The 18,199-nt window shown below is 41.2% G+C and overlaps 1 protein-coding gene across 4 annotated transcripts in view; it reads left to right on the forward strand.

Annotated features, from left to right (window-relative positions):
- RNF144B (ring finger protein 144B) overlaps window positions 1–17,118 on the forward strand; it is an 81,318-nt gene extending 64,200 nt beyond the window's left edge. For all 4 annotated transcript variants that reach the window (XM_062618021.1, XM_062618023.1, XM_062618024.1 and 1 more), the window contains 6 exons: window positions 708–812; window positions 8,291–8,351; window positions 13,407–13,608; window positions 14,776–14,920; window positions 16,585–16,674; window positions 16,871–17,118. In XM_062618021.1, the coding sequence (XP_062474005.1) occupies window positions 708–812; window positions 8,291–8,351; window positions 13,407–13,608; window positions 14,776–14,920; window positions 16,585–16,674; window positions 16,871–17,011 (744 nt within the window). In that variant the 3' untranslated portion in view covers window positions 17,012–17,118. The remainder of the gene's footprint in view (window positions 1–707; window positions 813–8,290; window positions 8,352–13,406; window positions 13,609–14,775; window positions 14,921–16,584; window positions 16,675–16,870) is intronic.
- Window positions 17,119–18,199: the final 1,081 nt, after the last annotated feature.

The raw sequence follows: 18,199 nt of genomic DNA on the forward strand, positions 1-18,199 counted from the left end.
CCTTTGAGGGGATAGGCCTGCCATTTTTGTGTAATGGAACAATTTGGAAACAGTATAAAGCATTCTCCATGCTGCAGGTGGATTTGAATTCCTGCTCCACATACTAGAGGCTAATGGTAAATCATGGTAAACTATTGAAATTACCTGATCTATGTGGGGGGTTGGAGGTGTGGGGAAGAACCGATAGCTGCACATTTTCTAGGGCAGATTATAACCCCCTAACTAGGCTATAAACTCTCTTCACCTTTTATGCTACTGAGAACAGTAGTCTCTTTCTTGTAAATGAGGTTTCCTACAATGGAGACTGCTGGCTGAGAGTCTGAATTAAGAACATAGTTGGAAAGACAAAAGAGTGAAGCCTGTTTAATTAGGCTGAGAGATACTCTCCCCGTTTAAATCCTCCAATCCCAGTTTAGCAGAGCATAGGGGTTGTTAGCACTGAAAGGTCTGACTTGCTGACTTGGGTAAATGCAATGCTCAGCAGATAAAGTAATGCATAATTAATTGTTCTTTGTTGCATTCTTTCCAATATAATGACTTGTAGCATTCACACTTATAATAATTGATGTTTCTATGTGCTGGAGCTTCAAGACAGCCAGTTAAGGCAGTGGAGGTGTGGTAACTGGTGGTAGCTGTGCAGCATCTATAGCATCTGTGTGTTACCATCATGTGGGCTATAACTTTTTTCTTTCTTTACTTGTTTTTAGTGCCTAAAACAGTACGTACAGCTGGCAATTCAAGAAGGTTGTGGATCTTCTATCACATGTCCAGACATGGTATGCCTGAACCATGGGACCCTACACGAAGAAGAGGTACCAATACTTTTTTTTCTCTCTTTTTTTTAACATACCTGCCCCCCCCCCCCCCAGTCTTCTTTATATCTACATAACGAATATGATCATAAACTTTTTCCTCCCTTTAATTACCTTTAATGAGCTTTTGGCAAGAAGCCTGACTGACAAGAGGAACTAGAAACAAACAGATGTTTTTCAAGGGTTTTGCACTTTTCCCTCCCTCTGTGCCTTGAGGAAAGGCTTACTTGGCATCCTGACAACCTCTGAATTACCCATGCAGGTGACTTAACCAGAATACCCTGTATCCCAGAATTGCTGAGCCTCCATTACTGTTGTCAGTTAAATCAGATTTGATTTGAGTGCAAACACTGTAATTCTTGCACCTCTTGTAACTCAAGAGCAAGAACTCAAAGTGATGGGCCAGAATTTCTTCATGTATGTTTTTAGTGGTCTGCAACAACCAATTTGAAGTCCAATATAAACATACAAGACTCTGTATAGTTATATAGAAAGAAAGGTAACTGCACAGCACTGGGTGGAATTTCTTAAGACATTCAAGTGTCTTCACTCCCAAGGCAGATATGGGACAGGTTGAGAGCTCAGAAGCTAAATGAGGTTTAGGTATGGCTTTTTGCACATCAGACACATGCACAATCAGACACATGGACAATCTTCCAGTGTAACTGGAAGATTCAGTTTCAAAGTTGGAGGTGGAGAAACTGGAGGGGAAATTGTGCTCTTCAGACCTTCTTGCACTACTTGGAACAGTGAGGCCCAAGGGGCTTTTAGATGGCTCCTAACAGGCTGCCTGATGGCTTTCCCACCAATGCTCGAACAGCCTCCTGCCTGATTTAGGGATGGTGTAAAGTTGCTGAATTGTGTTTAGCACCAAGCCCATGATGTGGGAGAAGCTGTTGGCAGCGTGGCTGGAACCCTATTAGGTGCAGCTGTTCTGTGCATCTAGAAGGCCACAGAAGACTGTGGACAAATCTGATGTTGCCCTGCAGCTATTCTTGCTTTGTAAACCAGGTAGGTGCCTGCTGGGCCTGAGAACACATGCAGGAAAAGAAGACAAACCAGGAAAAAAAGGTGGTTAAGGGATTGTAGCTAGTTTTGCGCATTCTCTCTGCATTTGTTTGCAGAGACAAAATTAAAGAGAATCAGGTCTCCATCCCTGAACTGAAGAAAAGCAGCTTACCTTCTTGGTTCCCTTGAGCCCTGTGACTACAGATGACATAGGTGTGGTAGAAGTATATAATCTTATTAAAATGCAGTCACAGGCAGTGAAATTCCCAATACCAAAAATGCCTATTGTTCCAGAAGAAAATCATGATCTCCTCTCCAACATACCTTTGAAACACCATGCTTAGCTGAATCAGGGCCTGGGAGTTGCAGCTATGTTTGTCATGGCATGCCAGGATATGGTGGCACTTTTCTTTGGCTGAATACAGCTATTGTGGAAAGTAGCCAGCTGTTTCCTTTCCTCCTTCTGTATAGATACTGAGAGGGCGTAGCAATGTTCCTTCTACCCACCCCACCAGGTTGGGGGTTTAGTCTTGAAAACGTGTTTTCTAAAGAAAATTAACAAATGGTAGCATTACGATGCTATAGGAATTATAGAGATATATTTCCCCTTAGTAAAGCAGGAGAAAACTCCAGGGCAGGTATAAATGAACCATTAGCTTAATCCTAGGGTGTTTTCTGGGCTGAAGGCAGAATGACTAAACAGCCCAGATGCGCATTAGTATCCCATGGATAAATGAATGTTCTGATACTCCCTTTTGGCAATGTGCTTGAAAAACAGACTTCCACTTGAAAAGCAAACAGGCACCCAACCTGATTAAAATGAACTGCTCATGTATTTTGCCAAACCCCTTTCTTTAAGGACCTCCCCCCCCAAAAAAAAGCCCCAAAGGAATGATAGAAAGTATAGATTATCTCTGTTAATAATATGAAAGCTTAGTATGTAAACTGCAGAGTGTGTATGAGCACTCTGTATTCTGTATTGGTCTTTTTTTCAGCTTTGTGTTAGCATCAGGGTTTTGAAAAAATACTTTCCATGTCACGTCCATTTCAGACTCTGCTGTGCCTGATGTTTACCAGGTACCATTACAGTTTGGAGAAAACGTAGCAGTTCTGACTGTCTTTGCCATGGACATGGTGTTAAATTGGTTCCTAAACTTTGGGCTAAATTGTGTCTGTTAGCTAACATGGTTGTTTTGTTTGCTTTTTAAATGCCTTTTGCCCTTGCCTGTGAAGGTGTATTTAGACATAATTTGAAGTGAAGGAAAGCCTTTTCATTGACTTTGGTGTATTTTGGATTGAGCTCGATTCAATGAGGAAACTGAACAATTAATAAAAAAGCTTATAAGTAATTCATAACACATTATAGCTATGAAGGTTCCTCTGCCTCCCTCTCTCAAGGTGTTTATTCATACTATATAGAAAATGTTGGGAATTCAGGCTTTACTTTGGGTCTTTGTGCCTCTTTGGACCTGAGAAGAAAATGTTCCAAAAGAACTTAAAATGAAGAGTCATTTAAACTAGAAATGTACTTTTCAGTGCTTTGAAAATATGTATCCTGACACCTCTCTGTTTGGTTGTGGGCTTGGTTTTTGGTTTTGTTTTGTTTTTTACTTCCAACAAAATCCAGTCAAAACTGGTACATTTCCCAGCAGTACTTTTTTGTTTTGACAATAACACATTCAAACAGAAGGAACTGTTCCACTGGAGTGCAGTCTTAGGTCAGATCTTGACCTGTTACATCAAGATAGCAGCTGCTTGTATTATAGCTGGTTTCAAGTAGAAATAAATGGGTGTTGGTGGTGGGAAGGCAATGGTTTTGGTACAGACTCTGTTTCAAATAGCTGGTTACACAAAAAAAAAGGGAAGTTTAAAAGCAATCTCATTAAACAAGATGTTTGTCCTTTTAAGCTCTAATAGTATGGTAAACAAAGATGATTTGGATTCCTTCCTGGCAGCAGAAGGTAGGAGGAACATCTTACGTTAGTACAGTTCTTTTTAGCCATGCAGATTTCTGTCTAGAATATTCCTGTCTCTCTTGGGAATTTGCTCCATTGATTTCATTGGACCCTAATCTAAATAAGGGGTAATTTATCATGGTTTGAAATGGTTTTGTTTGGTGCAAATCCAATCACCAGTGTAAGCTATGAATCGGGATAAATCTCAACTGCAAACAGGGATTTCTAATGCAATACTCACTCGGATAATGTCTGGGGAATTGTGCTTTGCTCTTTCTGATTCCTGTATTGTTTTGAAGCTTATAGCATTGATGCCAATGATCCATGTATACATAACCTGATCCGGATTAAAACAAGGCAGCAAGCAGTAAAGAAGTTACTGATTTGGGCTGTCCTTTTGTGTCTTTTGAGAATTACCCCTTTGCATGCAGTGCAGATTCTGCTTATTGTCACTCCATCGGGGTAGACTATGATCTGCACTAATACTAACCAGACAGAGGGTTGTCAGCACTTCGTAAAGTGATACTGAAATGGGACAGTGACCCAGATCTTAGAACTCTTAATTACGCTATATTCCATGCATGGCTGAACAAAAATCCCGTTGGGTGTCAGTTTAAAATAAGAGTTTTATTTTTAATTTGAAAATTGGTTTACAATTTGCTTGAGGCAATTGAAATGGTAAAATGAAGAGGAAGCTGAGAAAATGTTGCAGGCCAACCTGTCTTTTTCAGGGTCAAAATTACAATTTTGGTTCTTACTTACTCGTTTTTAAATAAATCCAAGCGGAGCAAATGAGAGAGTCTTAATTTTGTTTTTATTTGCCACGGAGTAAGAGAAGAGCTCCTTAATGGAGAAAATGAATAATTTAATATTTCATTATGACTCTAGTGAGCATGGTAACTGGTGAAGAAAGGTGTGGGTGTAATTTCTAACAACGAAGAGTCTGAATTCCCATGCCCCTTTCAAAAGCAAACCACTGCCCAAGTTAAAACTGTTTTGCACTCCTTGCAAAGCCAGGCAGTGCCCATGTGACTGGGACTTTCTCAGAGGAGGGCAATGCAACCCCTTTGCAGACAGCCATTGCTGCTGCCAATGTATGATCTACCCTTGTTGTATATCTGCTAAAGTGAGAAACGGGGAAGCACTTGTACTGGTGAACTTCCTTGCCTTGGAATTATCAAGGTTTGATTCATATGGGTGTGAAAGGAAGTAAGATCTATTCAGTTTTCTTGATTGCCTCCTTGCATCTCCCTTTAAGGCCTGAGAATAGGTGGAGCAGTGATTTTCCCTTTCCACTGTGGTAGCCAGCATTTGAAAACAGGGGAGTTGTTCTTCCTTGGCTCCTGGTTACTGCACTGCCTGGGTTACAAGGAACACTCTGCCCCTGTGTAAACTGAACCCGATTATTTCAAATGCTTTCATTTTCCTTCCTTTGCTCTTTGTCTCTCATAGTAACAGGGCCCTGGTTATCGCACCACATTGGGCAGCCTTTTTGGACACTTGGCAAGGGTCCAGCTGGAGCCTTTTGTGGTAGCGAACCTTCAAAATTTTGCTTTTTTTCCATTGATATTTTTACTTCAGGTGGAAGTTGCTGCTGTTAACGAGAGCTCTTACACGTTCTTGTGCTCTATAACAAGGGTATTTTAACTGCTTGTGTTGTTAACAGGGTATAGAAAACCAGAAAACCTACTTCAAGTCCCAGCAGCCTGCTAAGTCACAAATCAACATCTTCTCAGGAGAGGAGAGTTCTTGCCTCTCATTTTCTTCATAGGCTTTTATTGTAACCTTAACCCAGTATTAAAAAAAAAAAAAAAAAGAGAGAGAGAGAGAAAAAAGACCAAAAACTTGTCCTGTAGCATTTCTGGCTACATTGAATAGTTTCATGGCCTAGAATAAGAAATATCTGCTTTCCGACGCGCTTATGGTCTTTCCGTCTTGGCCCTTTGTCACCTGCTGGAGTGCTGGTTTGCTTCTTCCCCAGATCTACATCCTCTGTCTAGCCCAGAAGTGTGTGTGATTGTGCAGAAGAGGAGGTGTTTGGGATGGACTCCTGCACGGGGCTGGAGAAGTTGTATGGAGAAGTTGTATGAAGATGAACATTTAGACTCTGATGCCAAGCAGAAGATAAAAACCTAATCCCCTTACCATGTTTACGGCTGTCCTCCTCAATTAAGCATAAGTGGGATTAAGTTCACTCAGGAAAGGATTTGCTGGGTTTTTTTCTGGGACCTGATACTCATTTTTCTTTTTTTTTTTCAATTGAATTTGCATGTACAGCTTTGATGTGTCCCCAGTTTCAGGCAGCAGCAGATTGTGCATTCCTGTCATCTTTCCTAACGATATTAAACCTGTGGGAGGCTTTGGCTCAGCCCTTCCCAGGTTGATCTCAGTGTGGGTGTTACTGGGGTCTGATCTTTCAAAGCCTGGGGGAGTCAGTGCCACTGGTGTGTGTTCAACACCCAGAGCTGTATGCAGGGATGGGGGACCTGAACTGTGAACAGGGTACATAAGAAGAAGAGTGGAGTTGGTGAAACAGTGGGAAAGGCTTTCATGGTAAAGCCAGGTTTCCAGTTGGAGAAAGGAAGGCTTACAGTGCTGCCTCTGCTTCCTATTGAAATCTGCAGTGACACTCCTAACTCCACTCCCACTGTAATCGAAAAGGCTGATTTTTATATGGGAAGTTCTGGGCTCAATAGAGCTGCTGATGGAAAACTGTTTGTTAAAAGCAAAAGCAAGCACAGAAAGACCCCAGACAACTAAACAATTCACTCAAGTGGCTCTTACAGCATTGAGATGCACTGTTTTAATTTAGTTGTAATGAAGGGAAATTTAAAGTAGTTGCCAATGCTCACCCAGCTAGAGAAAAGCAGTGACTTCTTTTGTTTTCCAAACTCCATTTATATTTGCAGCTGTCCTGTGGAGAAGTGGGCAATACTGAAATAATGTGTCTTGTGGATTTTATACAGCTTTGCTGGTTGTCATCTTTGCTGAAGCTGCTGAGCTTGACTCTTTTCCCCCTGTTTGATTGTTACTTGTTTTCCAAGGGTGTTACAGCTGATTTCTGATGAACAAGTGAAGAGTTTGCCAGGAAGCACTCCATGTCTTGCAATCATACTAATGTAACATTGTTTAGACATGCAAATACTTTCATACTAAAAATAGTTTACACCCTGAATTCAGAAATTGAACAAGGACAGTACTTTTGACCCAGGGCTGTCTTGCTTGACTAAGAGTATGCTTTGTTCAGATCTGTTTGTGTTTCCCATTGTGATTTCTTCAAGTCTTTTAAGTGTCTTTGAATACTTAAATCTTGACATCAGATAAATGATCCAAATACCTGCTTCAGAATGCAGTTTTAATTCCAATTGATTTGATGTGGATATATTATTTTCTTTTTTTTCCATCTACAAAAGCAAATTATCCACAGCTTGATGTTGAATTATATATTGGATTTTTTTTTTGCCTTTGTATTTCTTCTCACAAGTGCTGTGTCACACATCCCAGAAGGATAGCAAGGGCCAATGTCCACTTCACTGAGGACAAAATTTTGCCTTTTACAGTAATATGAAGGACTGTGTTGGGACGCTGGATGTGAGGTTTGAGAGCCCTTCATTTTGAAACTGCCAGTTCTGCACTATCCCACAGTGCCTCAGATGATGAGGTGCTGTATTAGTATTAGTCTAGGTTTATTTTCAATAAAAGAGAAATAGATTTTCAGTGCTGGTACAATATTACAAATGAATCAGATAAAGAGAATGATCTGAGTCCAACAAACATGTGTCTCCTGAAATGTCTGTAAAGTTTCTTTGAAGTCCTCCTTACCTAGTATGCAGGTTTGTTTAAGGGCTTTAAATAGGGTGCTTGGTTTTCCTACATAGACTGTTAATTGTCTTTTAGGCTGCTAGTTTAATTATGGTAATGTATAAAATGTATCAGCAAAGCCTGTTTGTCTATGTCAGCTAAATTTGTTGACTTCAGTTCCCAGTGGGCTGGTGCATGTCTAAGTCAAATTCCAACAGCAGTGCATTAACCATCTCAGCCCAAAACCCATGAAGTGAATAAAAAATGGAAACCAAAGAGCTAAGTGACCCCTGCCATTAAGGCTGAGGAACGAGGAACCATTCATTTGAGTTATACTCTTGTGAATGAACAAGAATACTGCAGTCTAGAAGCCTGGCAAGCTGTCACCCTTTGTTACGTTAAACCAACATGAAATAAGACTGAGAAGCCTGAAGTAAATAGAGAATCCACAGAGAAGACTTTCCTATGCATAGTAAAAAAGACATGGCCTGAACTACTGGGCTGTGTTGCTGAAACAGGAGAGATCAAGAGCTACTTTAAATTTTGGAAAAGGAAGCCAAGGTATAGAGGAATGTGGTGGTGAAAGCAAGCAGGGAAAAGTGGTGGATTGGAGAGCCAGCTCAGCTGAGCAGGTTGTGTAGAGCAGAGTGCTTATTAATTCTTTTCAAGTCTGTGTTTCTAATGTTTTTCCTGTGTGTTTGTTTCTCATTTCAGATTGCCTGTTTGGTGCCGGTTGACCAGTTTCAGTTATACAAGAGACTGAGCTTTGAACGAGGTGTGAACCTTTTGGTTTCTATTACCTTCCTTTTTAACATGTCAATGGAGGCAGCAGTATTACATACTGCAGAGACAAAGCCTGTTGGGCAAGTTAAAGAAGAGACAGAGAAGATACCTTTGTTCTGAAAGAGTTTAAGAGCAATCACTAGGTCTGACTGTGCTCCATAGACAATTTTTTTAATCTATTTTTTAGTTTAGTTTTATTTTTTCTGAAATTATTTTAGTGAAGCAGAATCAACAGACTGGTGTCTTACTGAAATACCACAGTTTTACTGAAGCTCGTGGGCAACATCTTCAGATTGCATGCCTGAGGCTCCATTGTTCTTCCTGCAGCATGCTTATCCTGGGTCTTTGAGGTGGTGATTGTAGTGTTAGGACTAGACAAGGTGCTAGAGGCTGGTGCAGGATGCACACGGTCCTTTCATACATCCACAGGGATCTTCAGAACTTCTGGGGGAAACAGACCCTGCAGTGTGATATGGGTTTTTGCCAAAGCTGCTTGCTCCATGCAAGGAGCTTTTCATATGTAGAAGCCTCATGTGTGCTCATCTAGTGTATTTTATTTTTCCTGAGGGATAAATGAACTCCTCATTACTGAGTAAGGCCCATTAGTAAAGAAGTTTGAAACTGAAAGTGTTACTGGGGCCCAGCTTTCCTATGCCAGAGGCCGGCCTTCTGCTTCAGAAGAAGGTTCCTTGCCAAGGCTGAAGAATAAACTTGCTAGTCAGAAAGACGAGGTCCCACGCTGGTTTTGAAGGCTGACACTGACTTGAAAGCCTCAGCTAGAAGCTGCAGTGTTTTTCAAAGAGCTCACTCCATGGTGGCTTGCAGGGTAGTGTATCTGGACTGATCTATTGTGACTCTGCCTGTTTTCAAACTTTCCCTGAAAGACTATTCGTGTTCTCGCTTTACATGCATGCCTAGATGCAAATAGATTGGGAACATCTGTATAAAAATGCAGGAGTTCATAAAAGTGAGGCACAGTAATGCACTTGGAAAGATGGTCATGTGGAAGAATAAGTGGGTTTTTACAGAATTTCGTTTGACATGAGTCATGGTGAATGATCACGAAGTACAGAAACTGCAGCATGCCCCTGAGTTCATGGACAGATGCAGATTGTAGCTGTGATTTGCAAGCACTCAGGCCAAAAAAAAAAAAAAAATTCCATACCCTGCTTTACTTTTTATTTCTCTCTCCTATTTTACCTCCTTCTTGTTTATCCTTTATTCCTTAAGAAGTCCCTCCAGTTCAGAAGCCAAGCAGTGGCTTGTCTAGAGCCCTAGACAGGGGAAATCAGAGCTTTTAAATCACCATATTAAAGCAATTAAGAAACAGACATTCTTGCAATACATTGATCTGTTTTATATAAAACCTTTTTTTAGCTGAGGTCTTGAAACTAAGGATTTCCTGGTATCTCCTCTGTAACTAGCAAAGCTGAACTCATGATCTTTTGTCCCATTCCCTGTTACATCTCTTTTCCTTTTTTTACTGCCTCCCACACACAGAAGCCTGAAACTTGTCTGTTTTTAAAATCCTCCTTTTCTTTCTTGCTTAAATCTGGCAAATATTCCTCCACCTCCGTTACCTCTTTTCTAAGATCTGTCCTTTCTCCTTTATGATGAGTAAAAACTGGCATACCAGCAGCAGGCTTATACATAGCCTTTTTGCCTTGCCTATTGGTCACAGCAATAAATCTAGCGTACTGATTCCTGCTAACTAAAGCTCTGACCTGGACACCAGCCTAATCCAAATCCTGGCTAAGACCTTTTACCTGTCCTGGATTTAGCCCTGTTCTCAAGGCTGACCTTTATGGACTCATCAGTTGGACTTGGCTTATTAGCTTCTGGTGGCCTGAAGCTTGTCCTCATACCTGACCCCAGCATGGCAAGCCTGCATGCCCTGACCAGTGCCAGCCAGCACTGGCCTGAGAGTCTTTTTTCTGAAACCTGCAATAAACCTTGCTGATGGCATCTGCTGGGGCTGAATTCTGACCCAGAATCTGCCCAGGGACTCCCAGCAGCAGAGATCTGTTGTGTGTCTTGTGTCTGTGTCAGCCTTAGTGCAACCTAGCCCTTTTCAAACATGGGGCTACAGAAAACCCAGGCCTCTCCTCTCTTAAAATAGACAGGTCCTAGGGTATCCTTCATGACTTGCTCTGATCAACAGAGCACTTTATTCAAACTCTATAGCTTCCTGTTTTAGACCCTTCTTCTCTCAGCTTTATTCTGTTGAGATATGGGATCTTTGCTTCAGCACTCCCTTTGCTTTACTAGAAATGCTTCTTGGGTAAGTCAGAAGACTCGCTCTGTAGTGTTTGCTTACCAGTGTTGAAGTGATTGGTAAAGCCAATGCTTCTCACCCTTCCAGACATTTTGTATTGTGAGATGAATTTTGAGGAAAATTTTGAAGACCTGAAGAAGGGCTTATACATCCAAAAGCTGTTTTTCCCATCCCCCATGCTAGCTATTTTGATAAAAGAGATTTCTTCTCCATTTCCTCATTTAAAAAAAAAAAAAAAAAGGCAAATAATATTGGGTGAAAAAGTAGTGAGAAGTAACTGTTATCCAGTTGTATATCTCTGTACATTTGCTTGGTTCAGTAAGGAGTGCACTGAAAATATTGTCTTGTGGGTTTTGTGTTCTTAGAATGCAAATGTTTTCAGGCTTAAAAGCAAACTCTCTTACGTATCTGTAACTTCTCTGCATTCAGTCAGGACCTAGCCACAGAGCTTCCGTGCAGCATATTTTAACAGAAGGAGCAGGAATTGCTCTGTGTCTGTTGAGGAAGGGGTTGATGTGGTCATCAGAAGTAATGAGGTAGAGGAATAGGATGTGGTTAGGACACATGCATTATATTTCTATTTTTGTGACAGTTGCCCAATAGACCAGGTGGTAGATGATGAGGATCTCCATTTTATGCCTGACCAAAAAGTAGTCCATTTTAAAAGGAAGTGTTCCTATTACTCTGTGAAAGGCATAGGCTTCATCCTTTCATTGAGTACCTCTCCTGAGCCAGAAGTTCTCCTTTCTTCAGGGTGCTGTCTTTCCCCTGTCTCCCACCTGCTTGCTTGTATGTCTTGTGAAAACTGGCCCAATTCCTGCCTGCTATTGTCACTGTGTGGAAAGGCTTTCCTCCTGAGAGTGGAGCAAGTGTGTCTAAACTGGCTCTGGGGAAGCAAGGGAAAGGCTTGGGAGAGAAATGGCCCTAACCAAAAGATGGAGAAGCTTGTCGCAGCAATGAGAGAGCCTCTTTCCTTTTTTTTTTTTGGGTGCTCCTTTTTATTTTTTTCTGGTTTCACTTTTAAGCCATGGTAAACCAAACAGTATGAGACAGCATGGATTGCAAAACACCATCTGTAGGTTCTTTGTAAAATGGAGGAAGTGGAAGAGGAGGGAGTTTCATCTCATGCATTACATCTTGCTATAACAAATTTGTAAAAATCAGTAAGATTTACAAGCCAGCTCCCCTCCTCCCAGTGATGTTAAAACCAGACATCCTAGCTTTCATCCAAAACCAGGACAGGAGAAGTTAGGCTTCCAGAGGTATGTGAGGCAGCTGTCTGTGGGAACTGCATTTTATCTCATTTTAACTGCTGTTTATCAACAGAAAGCATACAGAACCTACTGTGTGTAGACTTAAATGCAATAGCCACTCCTAGGCCATGGTCTTGACTAGTTCAGAGTTTCTTTTAAGAGACACCAAGGGAAGCTACAGAAATAATGATTTCTCAGTCAGGACACTACTTTTTAAAAGTATATAAAAATGAAATACAGCTTGTACTGCCCATCCTTGTGTCTCCCTTCCTTCAACAAATGAAACTGCAAACTGTTCCAGCTTTCATTCAGTACAAACCAAAATGTTTGTTTGGCCTGTGGGGCAAAGGAAGCACATGTAAGAGAATAAGAGGAAAGAATGCAACAAGTTCGTGAAACAGATGGAGGTGAATGGTACAGGTGTTTTGCTGGCATTGCCTACAGATGACATGACTTGGGCATCTGCTAGATAGTCCATCCACCAGCCCCCTTCACTCTGGGTTACCAGCAACCTCCTGCAGAAGAGCAGTACAGGCCAGGGGAATGTGCATAGGAGGAGGTGCCTTCAACTGTTTTAGCAAAACATGTGTCTGTGGCCCTTATACAGCTTTTTGTTTCAAGTGGGACAACATTTTATCTGCTGGAGGTACATTGTAATGGCTTTGGCATCTCACGGTCAGGGATTTCTACCTGTTTCTGAGACATACTCTCCATCTACTTGTTTTCAGTGGTGGTACCAGAGAGCTCCCAGTGAAGGAGGAAAGGCAGTTAGCTCCTGCAAGCACAACAGCCCTTTTCTAGGGAGGCTCTGTAGGATGGGAGTGTTTGGCTGCACTTCATGGACTTGAGCAGCATAAAGTTGCACACAGAGTGGGCACCTGTAACAGTGAATGTGTTTCAGCTGGGTTTCTGCTGCAGGTCCAGATTCCTTGAATATATGTTGGGGAGTGAGAGGAAGAATCAACATTTATCATTCTTTGCCATGTCTGTAACTCAGCATCTCCACCCTGAATCTCATGTTGACTATCACTGTATCTGACAAATAGTGATCATTTATAATAAAGTGAATATTAATTGGAGTTTGCAGGTAGAGGGGAGGAAATAAGGCATGCAATGTGACCTAACATTAATTTAATCACAGCCCTGCTGTTTACATGAAAGATACTGCATGGCTTGCACAAATGAAAAACATGGGATGGCCTAATGTCACAGAAGATACATGCTTCTCAGAGAGCAGCAGTTAGGTTAATCTTTTGTACCTCCTTATAAAGGCAAAGAATACATCCTGTGTAGTGCATTGCCATTCTTGTGATGCTTCCAGTGCAACTGCCTTAGCAGAGCACAATTGCAGACCTGCCTAAAGAAGAGTAGGTTCAAACGCCCACAGGCATGGGCGTGGAGGACTTCAGCTTCGCCACCCACGTGCAGAACTGGGTCTTGTGTACCTGTCACTGGAATGTCACTGGAATGGGAAGGGGACTGAATAAACAGTTTTATTTCTCTCTCTGATACATTTCAGAAGTCCACTTGGACCCCCGGAGAACATGGTGCCCTGCAGTCGACTGCCAAACGGTGTGCCATATGGCACCAAGCGAGTCGGGAGCACGGATGCTGGTGGAATGCCCATCTTGTCACCTGAAGTTCTGTTCCTTTTGCAAGGAGGCATGGCACCCACAGCACCTGTGCCAGGAAAACCAAATTCCTTTGCTAAATGAGCAGGGGTAAGAGGGGAACCCACAGAGGTCACGCTGTCTTTTGGTTCTTTATGGCATGGGGTACTAGCTCTGTGCGTCTCATCAGTTTAATGAAACACCTTCTTTCTAGCTCCTTAGGTGAATCTCCAAGGCTTTCCTTCTCTCCTGGTGTTTCCTAAATTTAAGTCCTGTTTTAATTATTGTTTTAAATGATAATTTTATTTTTTAATACTTAATATTATTTGTGTACTTACAAAGTTTGGGTTGCCACTGACACTTCTGAAAGTTGAAGCCCTCCAGAGCTTTGAATCTACCTAAACAGTTTGCTCACATGCTAGAATTGTGACTTGTGCCCATACAAAAAATCCAATACACCAACGATATTCTAGGATTCTAACTTATATCCTAGATAGGATATCCTATCCAGTCAAGCTTATACTGTGATTAAGAAATTACCTCTGCTTAATATTTATCTGCATAGACAAATCTTAACTCTTAGGCAGAGTAAAATGTCCCATTTTGTGTGAGAAACCTGATTTAAGCTCATACAGATAAAGTTGAATAAGACATTAATCTACAGAAAGAGAGCACTTTTGTATTTAAATTAGATCATATCTCTGGCCATCTGTCTTTGTCTTTAGAATCAGATGACTTTCAGTGATATGCATTCAAAGTTTTCTATATTTTTTTTTTGCAAAAAAATGAAAGACTTCCTTAAAATCTAAGCATTCTGCTTGCTAGAGACTTCATTGAATAGGAGTTGCCAGAGAGCTCTTGCCCTAACTTTTTTTTCTCTGAGTTTGATATCTGGCTTTAGCGGAGTTTAAGGTTATTTTGCCCAGGCAAGGACTGTTACGAGTTGCATAATCCAGTCTTGTTAAATGAATTGTGCAAGCTGTTTTACAGCGTGCTGATTTTTAATTCTACAGATGATAGATTAGTGGGTGTACTGAGTGGTAGTTTTATGTAGCATAAAAGACAAAGGGAATGGAGTTTAACTTTAACATTATATTAATAATCTTATACCTAGTAGTGAGTATACTTCAATATACTGTACTGAGCATAACAAGCCTCACACACTGAGTGCATTAAAGACAACAACATTAAACGCTCTGGAAAATAAGCTCAGCACACATTAGGACCTGAATATCAACAGTAATTATATTTAACTTTAATGTTTCCTTGCTCTTCTAGATCACTTATTGGAACAGAGTCAGAGGCACCAATTAAGCAGTGCCCAGTTTGTCGGATCTACATTGAGCGAAATGAGGGCTGTGCTCAGATGATGTGCAAGAACTGCAAACACACATTTTGCTGGTACTGTCTACAGAACTTGGATGTAAGTGCTGCAGAAAAAAAACACCTAGATAAAGGGTAAAGGGGTTGGGCTTAATCTGAGGCCCTGTACAAACTCTTCATCACATTGATATCCTAGTGAATGTCTTGGCTCATGTCAGCTCTTGACTTCATTTCTTTCTTCTTGTTCACACAGTGTTTTTATTTATATGAATATCTTTTTTTTCCATAAACATTTCTGTGGGTCCCATGCTAGTTTTTCGAGGGAAATGGGCCAGACCAGTTGCTTCCTGGAGGTCCGTTCCAGCACTACCTTTCTCTGATTCCCTCTTCCAGTGCAGTAGCTAAAAAATGTTTGAGAGCCAGGGAAATAAGGGTCTTACACCTGAAAGGTCACAGCCTGTTCAAAAAATGGTGTGGTAGTGGGTGAAGGGGGTTGTTTAACTGTAGGGTGAGCTCATATAGACTAGGTCTCCTTTACTAGTCCATCTCTAGTGCCATGATTACTAAAGAGAATGATTGGTTAGTAGGTTTGGCTATAAAAGTATTGGATTATAAACTTGAATTATGAAGTGCAGGTTGCTAGTTACTTCTCAAGGGATACCAACTAGTCTCAACTTGTGTGGCTTCAAGTTTCCTAGCAGGATTAATAGTACGGGAAGTAATGTGCTCATGTATATTGCAGCTTCCCTTCTTGAAACTGTTGTCAGAAACAACAGTGGGAGTGTGAAAAGGACTTGAAATAAAATGTTAGGTGCTGCATAGCTTTTCTTCTTTGTACTTTGCAGCCAGCAAACAATGAGACTTCCTCATTCTTTGTCCTTCCTTTTCTCAGCATGCTAAACAGGTTTTTCTTAGTGTCAGATCCTGTTTGTGTGTGTGAGCATGCTTTTTCAACATGATTCTTACCGCTTGCCCCAGAGTACATACAGTCCACAATTGCTTAACACTGTGCTGAACTGGAAGACTGCCAGATCTTCACAGACTCTGCAAACATGCCCTTATCAAGTTTTCATCAGTTCAAAATGAGGAAGAAGAAGGAAGCTGTAGGGTGATTTAAATGTGGTTTTTCTAAATATGCAGGGTTACAGGAGCTCCTGGCATAGGTGAAGGTGCTACCTGCAGAGCCAAAGAGCTTTAAAATGAAAGAGGAAGGAGCAACAGGTTACAGCACAGCTGGCTAAGGGAGGGTAACGCAGGGCATTAGTCACTTTCTAAAGTAAAAATGGATCATTTCGTAAGCATCAGTGGAAAAAGAACAAGGAAACAGGGATTTCTCTTTTTTAAATTTTCCTGTTAAGCTTAAGAAGGAAATGTCTATAAGGTGTAGGGACAGCAGGAGAACAGAAGGTAGAAGTACCTCAGGAAGATGATTCCTCAGATTGCTAGTTTTCAGAAGTATCTGCTATTTACTTTGCCCCTTTATCACCACCAGATTACAGATGTGCAGTAGGTGCAACACATATACTTGTGGTTTTTAAAAGTGGGGGTGAAAGGTTCTATAAAATATCTCAGGTCCTACACACACCACACTTTCTGAAGCTGCAAAAAGTCTCTCAAGGTAATTATTTGGAAGTGGGATGAACTTGTCTGCTGGCAGCTGGTAATTTTAACGCAGCATCGGGAAGGTTGTATTTCCAGTCCAGTCTTGAACCTCTCCCTGCAGTACTGTAACCTGTTCTTACAGCTTCTACTTTTGTTTTTCAGAACGATATCTTCTTACGACATTATGACAGAGGCCCTTGCAGAAACAAGCTGGGCCACTCACGGGCTTCGGTGATGTGGAACAGAACGCAGGTGCGTTCCTAGTCAGCTGAGCCGAGCTCTCATGCACGCAGGAAGCAAAGTGATTTACCCTTCAGTGAAGGATAAAGATGATTATTGTTATGTTTTTATCTTTCTTTTTGAGATCTCTGCTGTGCCTGTGCATGCATATGTATATTTTATGTACCATGTCAGCTAAAAACATATTATTCACCACCATGTCTTTCAGGTTGTGGGGATCCTCGTTGGACTAGGTATAATAGCATTGGTGACTTCTCCCTTGCTGCTTGTGGCATCTCCGTGCATCATCTGCTGCATTTGCAAATCTTACCGAAGCAAAAAGAAGAAACACAGCCCACCAACAACCTAAAACTCTGTGTCTCTCTGAGCCTCCATTTGCAGAGCCTATTTTTTGTGAGAAAGCACAATGGTTGTATTTTGGTGCCATACCTGCCAAATAATACTCTTCTACGCCAATTCTTGGGATAAGTGCCTATTCCTTACAGGCTACTCTATCACTAACAAGTCCCAGTGTGGGAAAAGTCTAGATTATCATGCAGTACATATGGTGTAGGTTTTTGCTTTCTAAAAGGAAAATGGGACACCATTCAGTAGTGTGTACCCTTAAATGAGACAGCTTTTGAGACTGCTAGAACTTTACTATCTTCCATCAGCTGCACATGACTTGATCCTGCAGTATTACTCCACCTGTGCAGACCCAGTCATTACTTTCATGCTTTTTGTTGGTTCTTGGTGATACTCAGACTCTCAAAAAGTTTGGGTTATTTTTTGAAAGAGGGAGAGGGAAAAGCCTGATTAAGTTCCTCTGTCTGTTAGCTTGTGTCCCATGAAAGACAGCAAACTCTTAAGAAAATATTTTTTGACAGTTTCCTGTCAATTGGCTGCCATGGCATTTCTTTTGGCATTGCAATCAATTTGATTTATACAATTGAAATAAATTACAGAACTAAAACCCAACAAAACTATTTCTAACTAAGGTAACACTCTCTTTTGAGAGTCTGGACTACCTTGAGAAAGCTGGTATTTTTGTCAGATCAAACATGACATCTACCTTGAAATATCAGAAGTATGCATATTTCCCTGCCATTGAGCATGCCTTTTGTCAGTAACCAAACTTACGTGAGGCTAATATGTTAAGAAAGGCCATGATATGGTTCCTATTTTGTGCACAGTATTGGAATTTTGGTTGTGCCTGTGTAGAGTGGCCACATGGGCATGGATAGAATATGTTTTTTCAACAGTTTACATGAGGCAGTAGCAGGAACCCTGTTAAAAAGTTACACAGACCAGGCTAAGCCAAACCCTCCTTTAAAACGTTATGGACCTGCTGAAGCGAATACTTGAGAAATGCTGTGTAAATATAAGCTCTGTCCATTGGTGGCTGTTTCTTCTGTCCCACTCGAGGTTAACAAACTCTGTTTCCGATGATTTTTACTTGCTCTAAATCTGAAAGGCTGTCATTTGATGAATGCTTCATTTTAATTTGGTGCCTCACCACCGGACTGATTCAGACTCTGGTATCAGTTACACCTGTGTA

This window comes from Pezoporus occidentalis, unplaced genomic scaffold (genome assembly GCF_034315485.1).
Source record: "Pezoporus occidentalis ecotype Australia unplaced genomic scaffold, CSIRO_AGI_Poc_V1 ctg2, whole genome shotgun sequence".
NCBI lineage: Eukaryota > Metazoa > Chordata > Aves > Psittaciformes > Psittacidae > Pezoporus > Pezoporus occidentalis.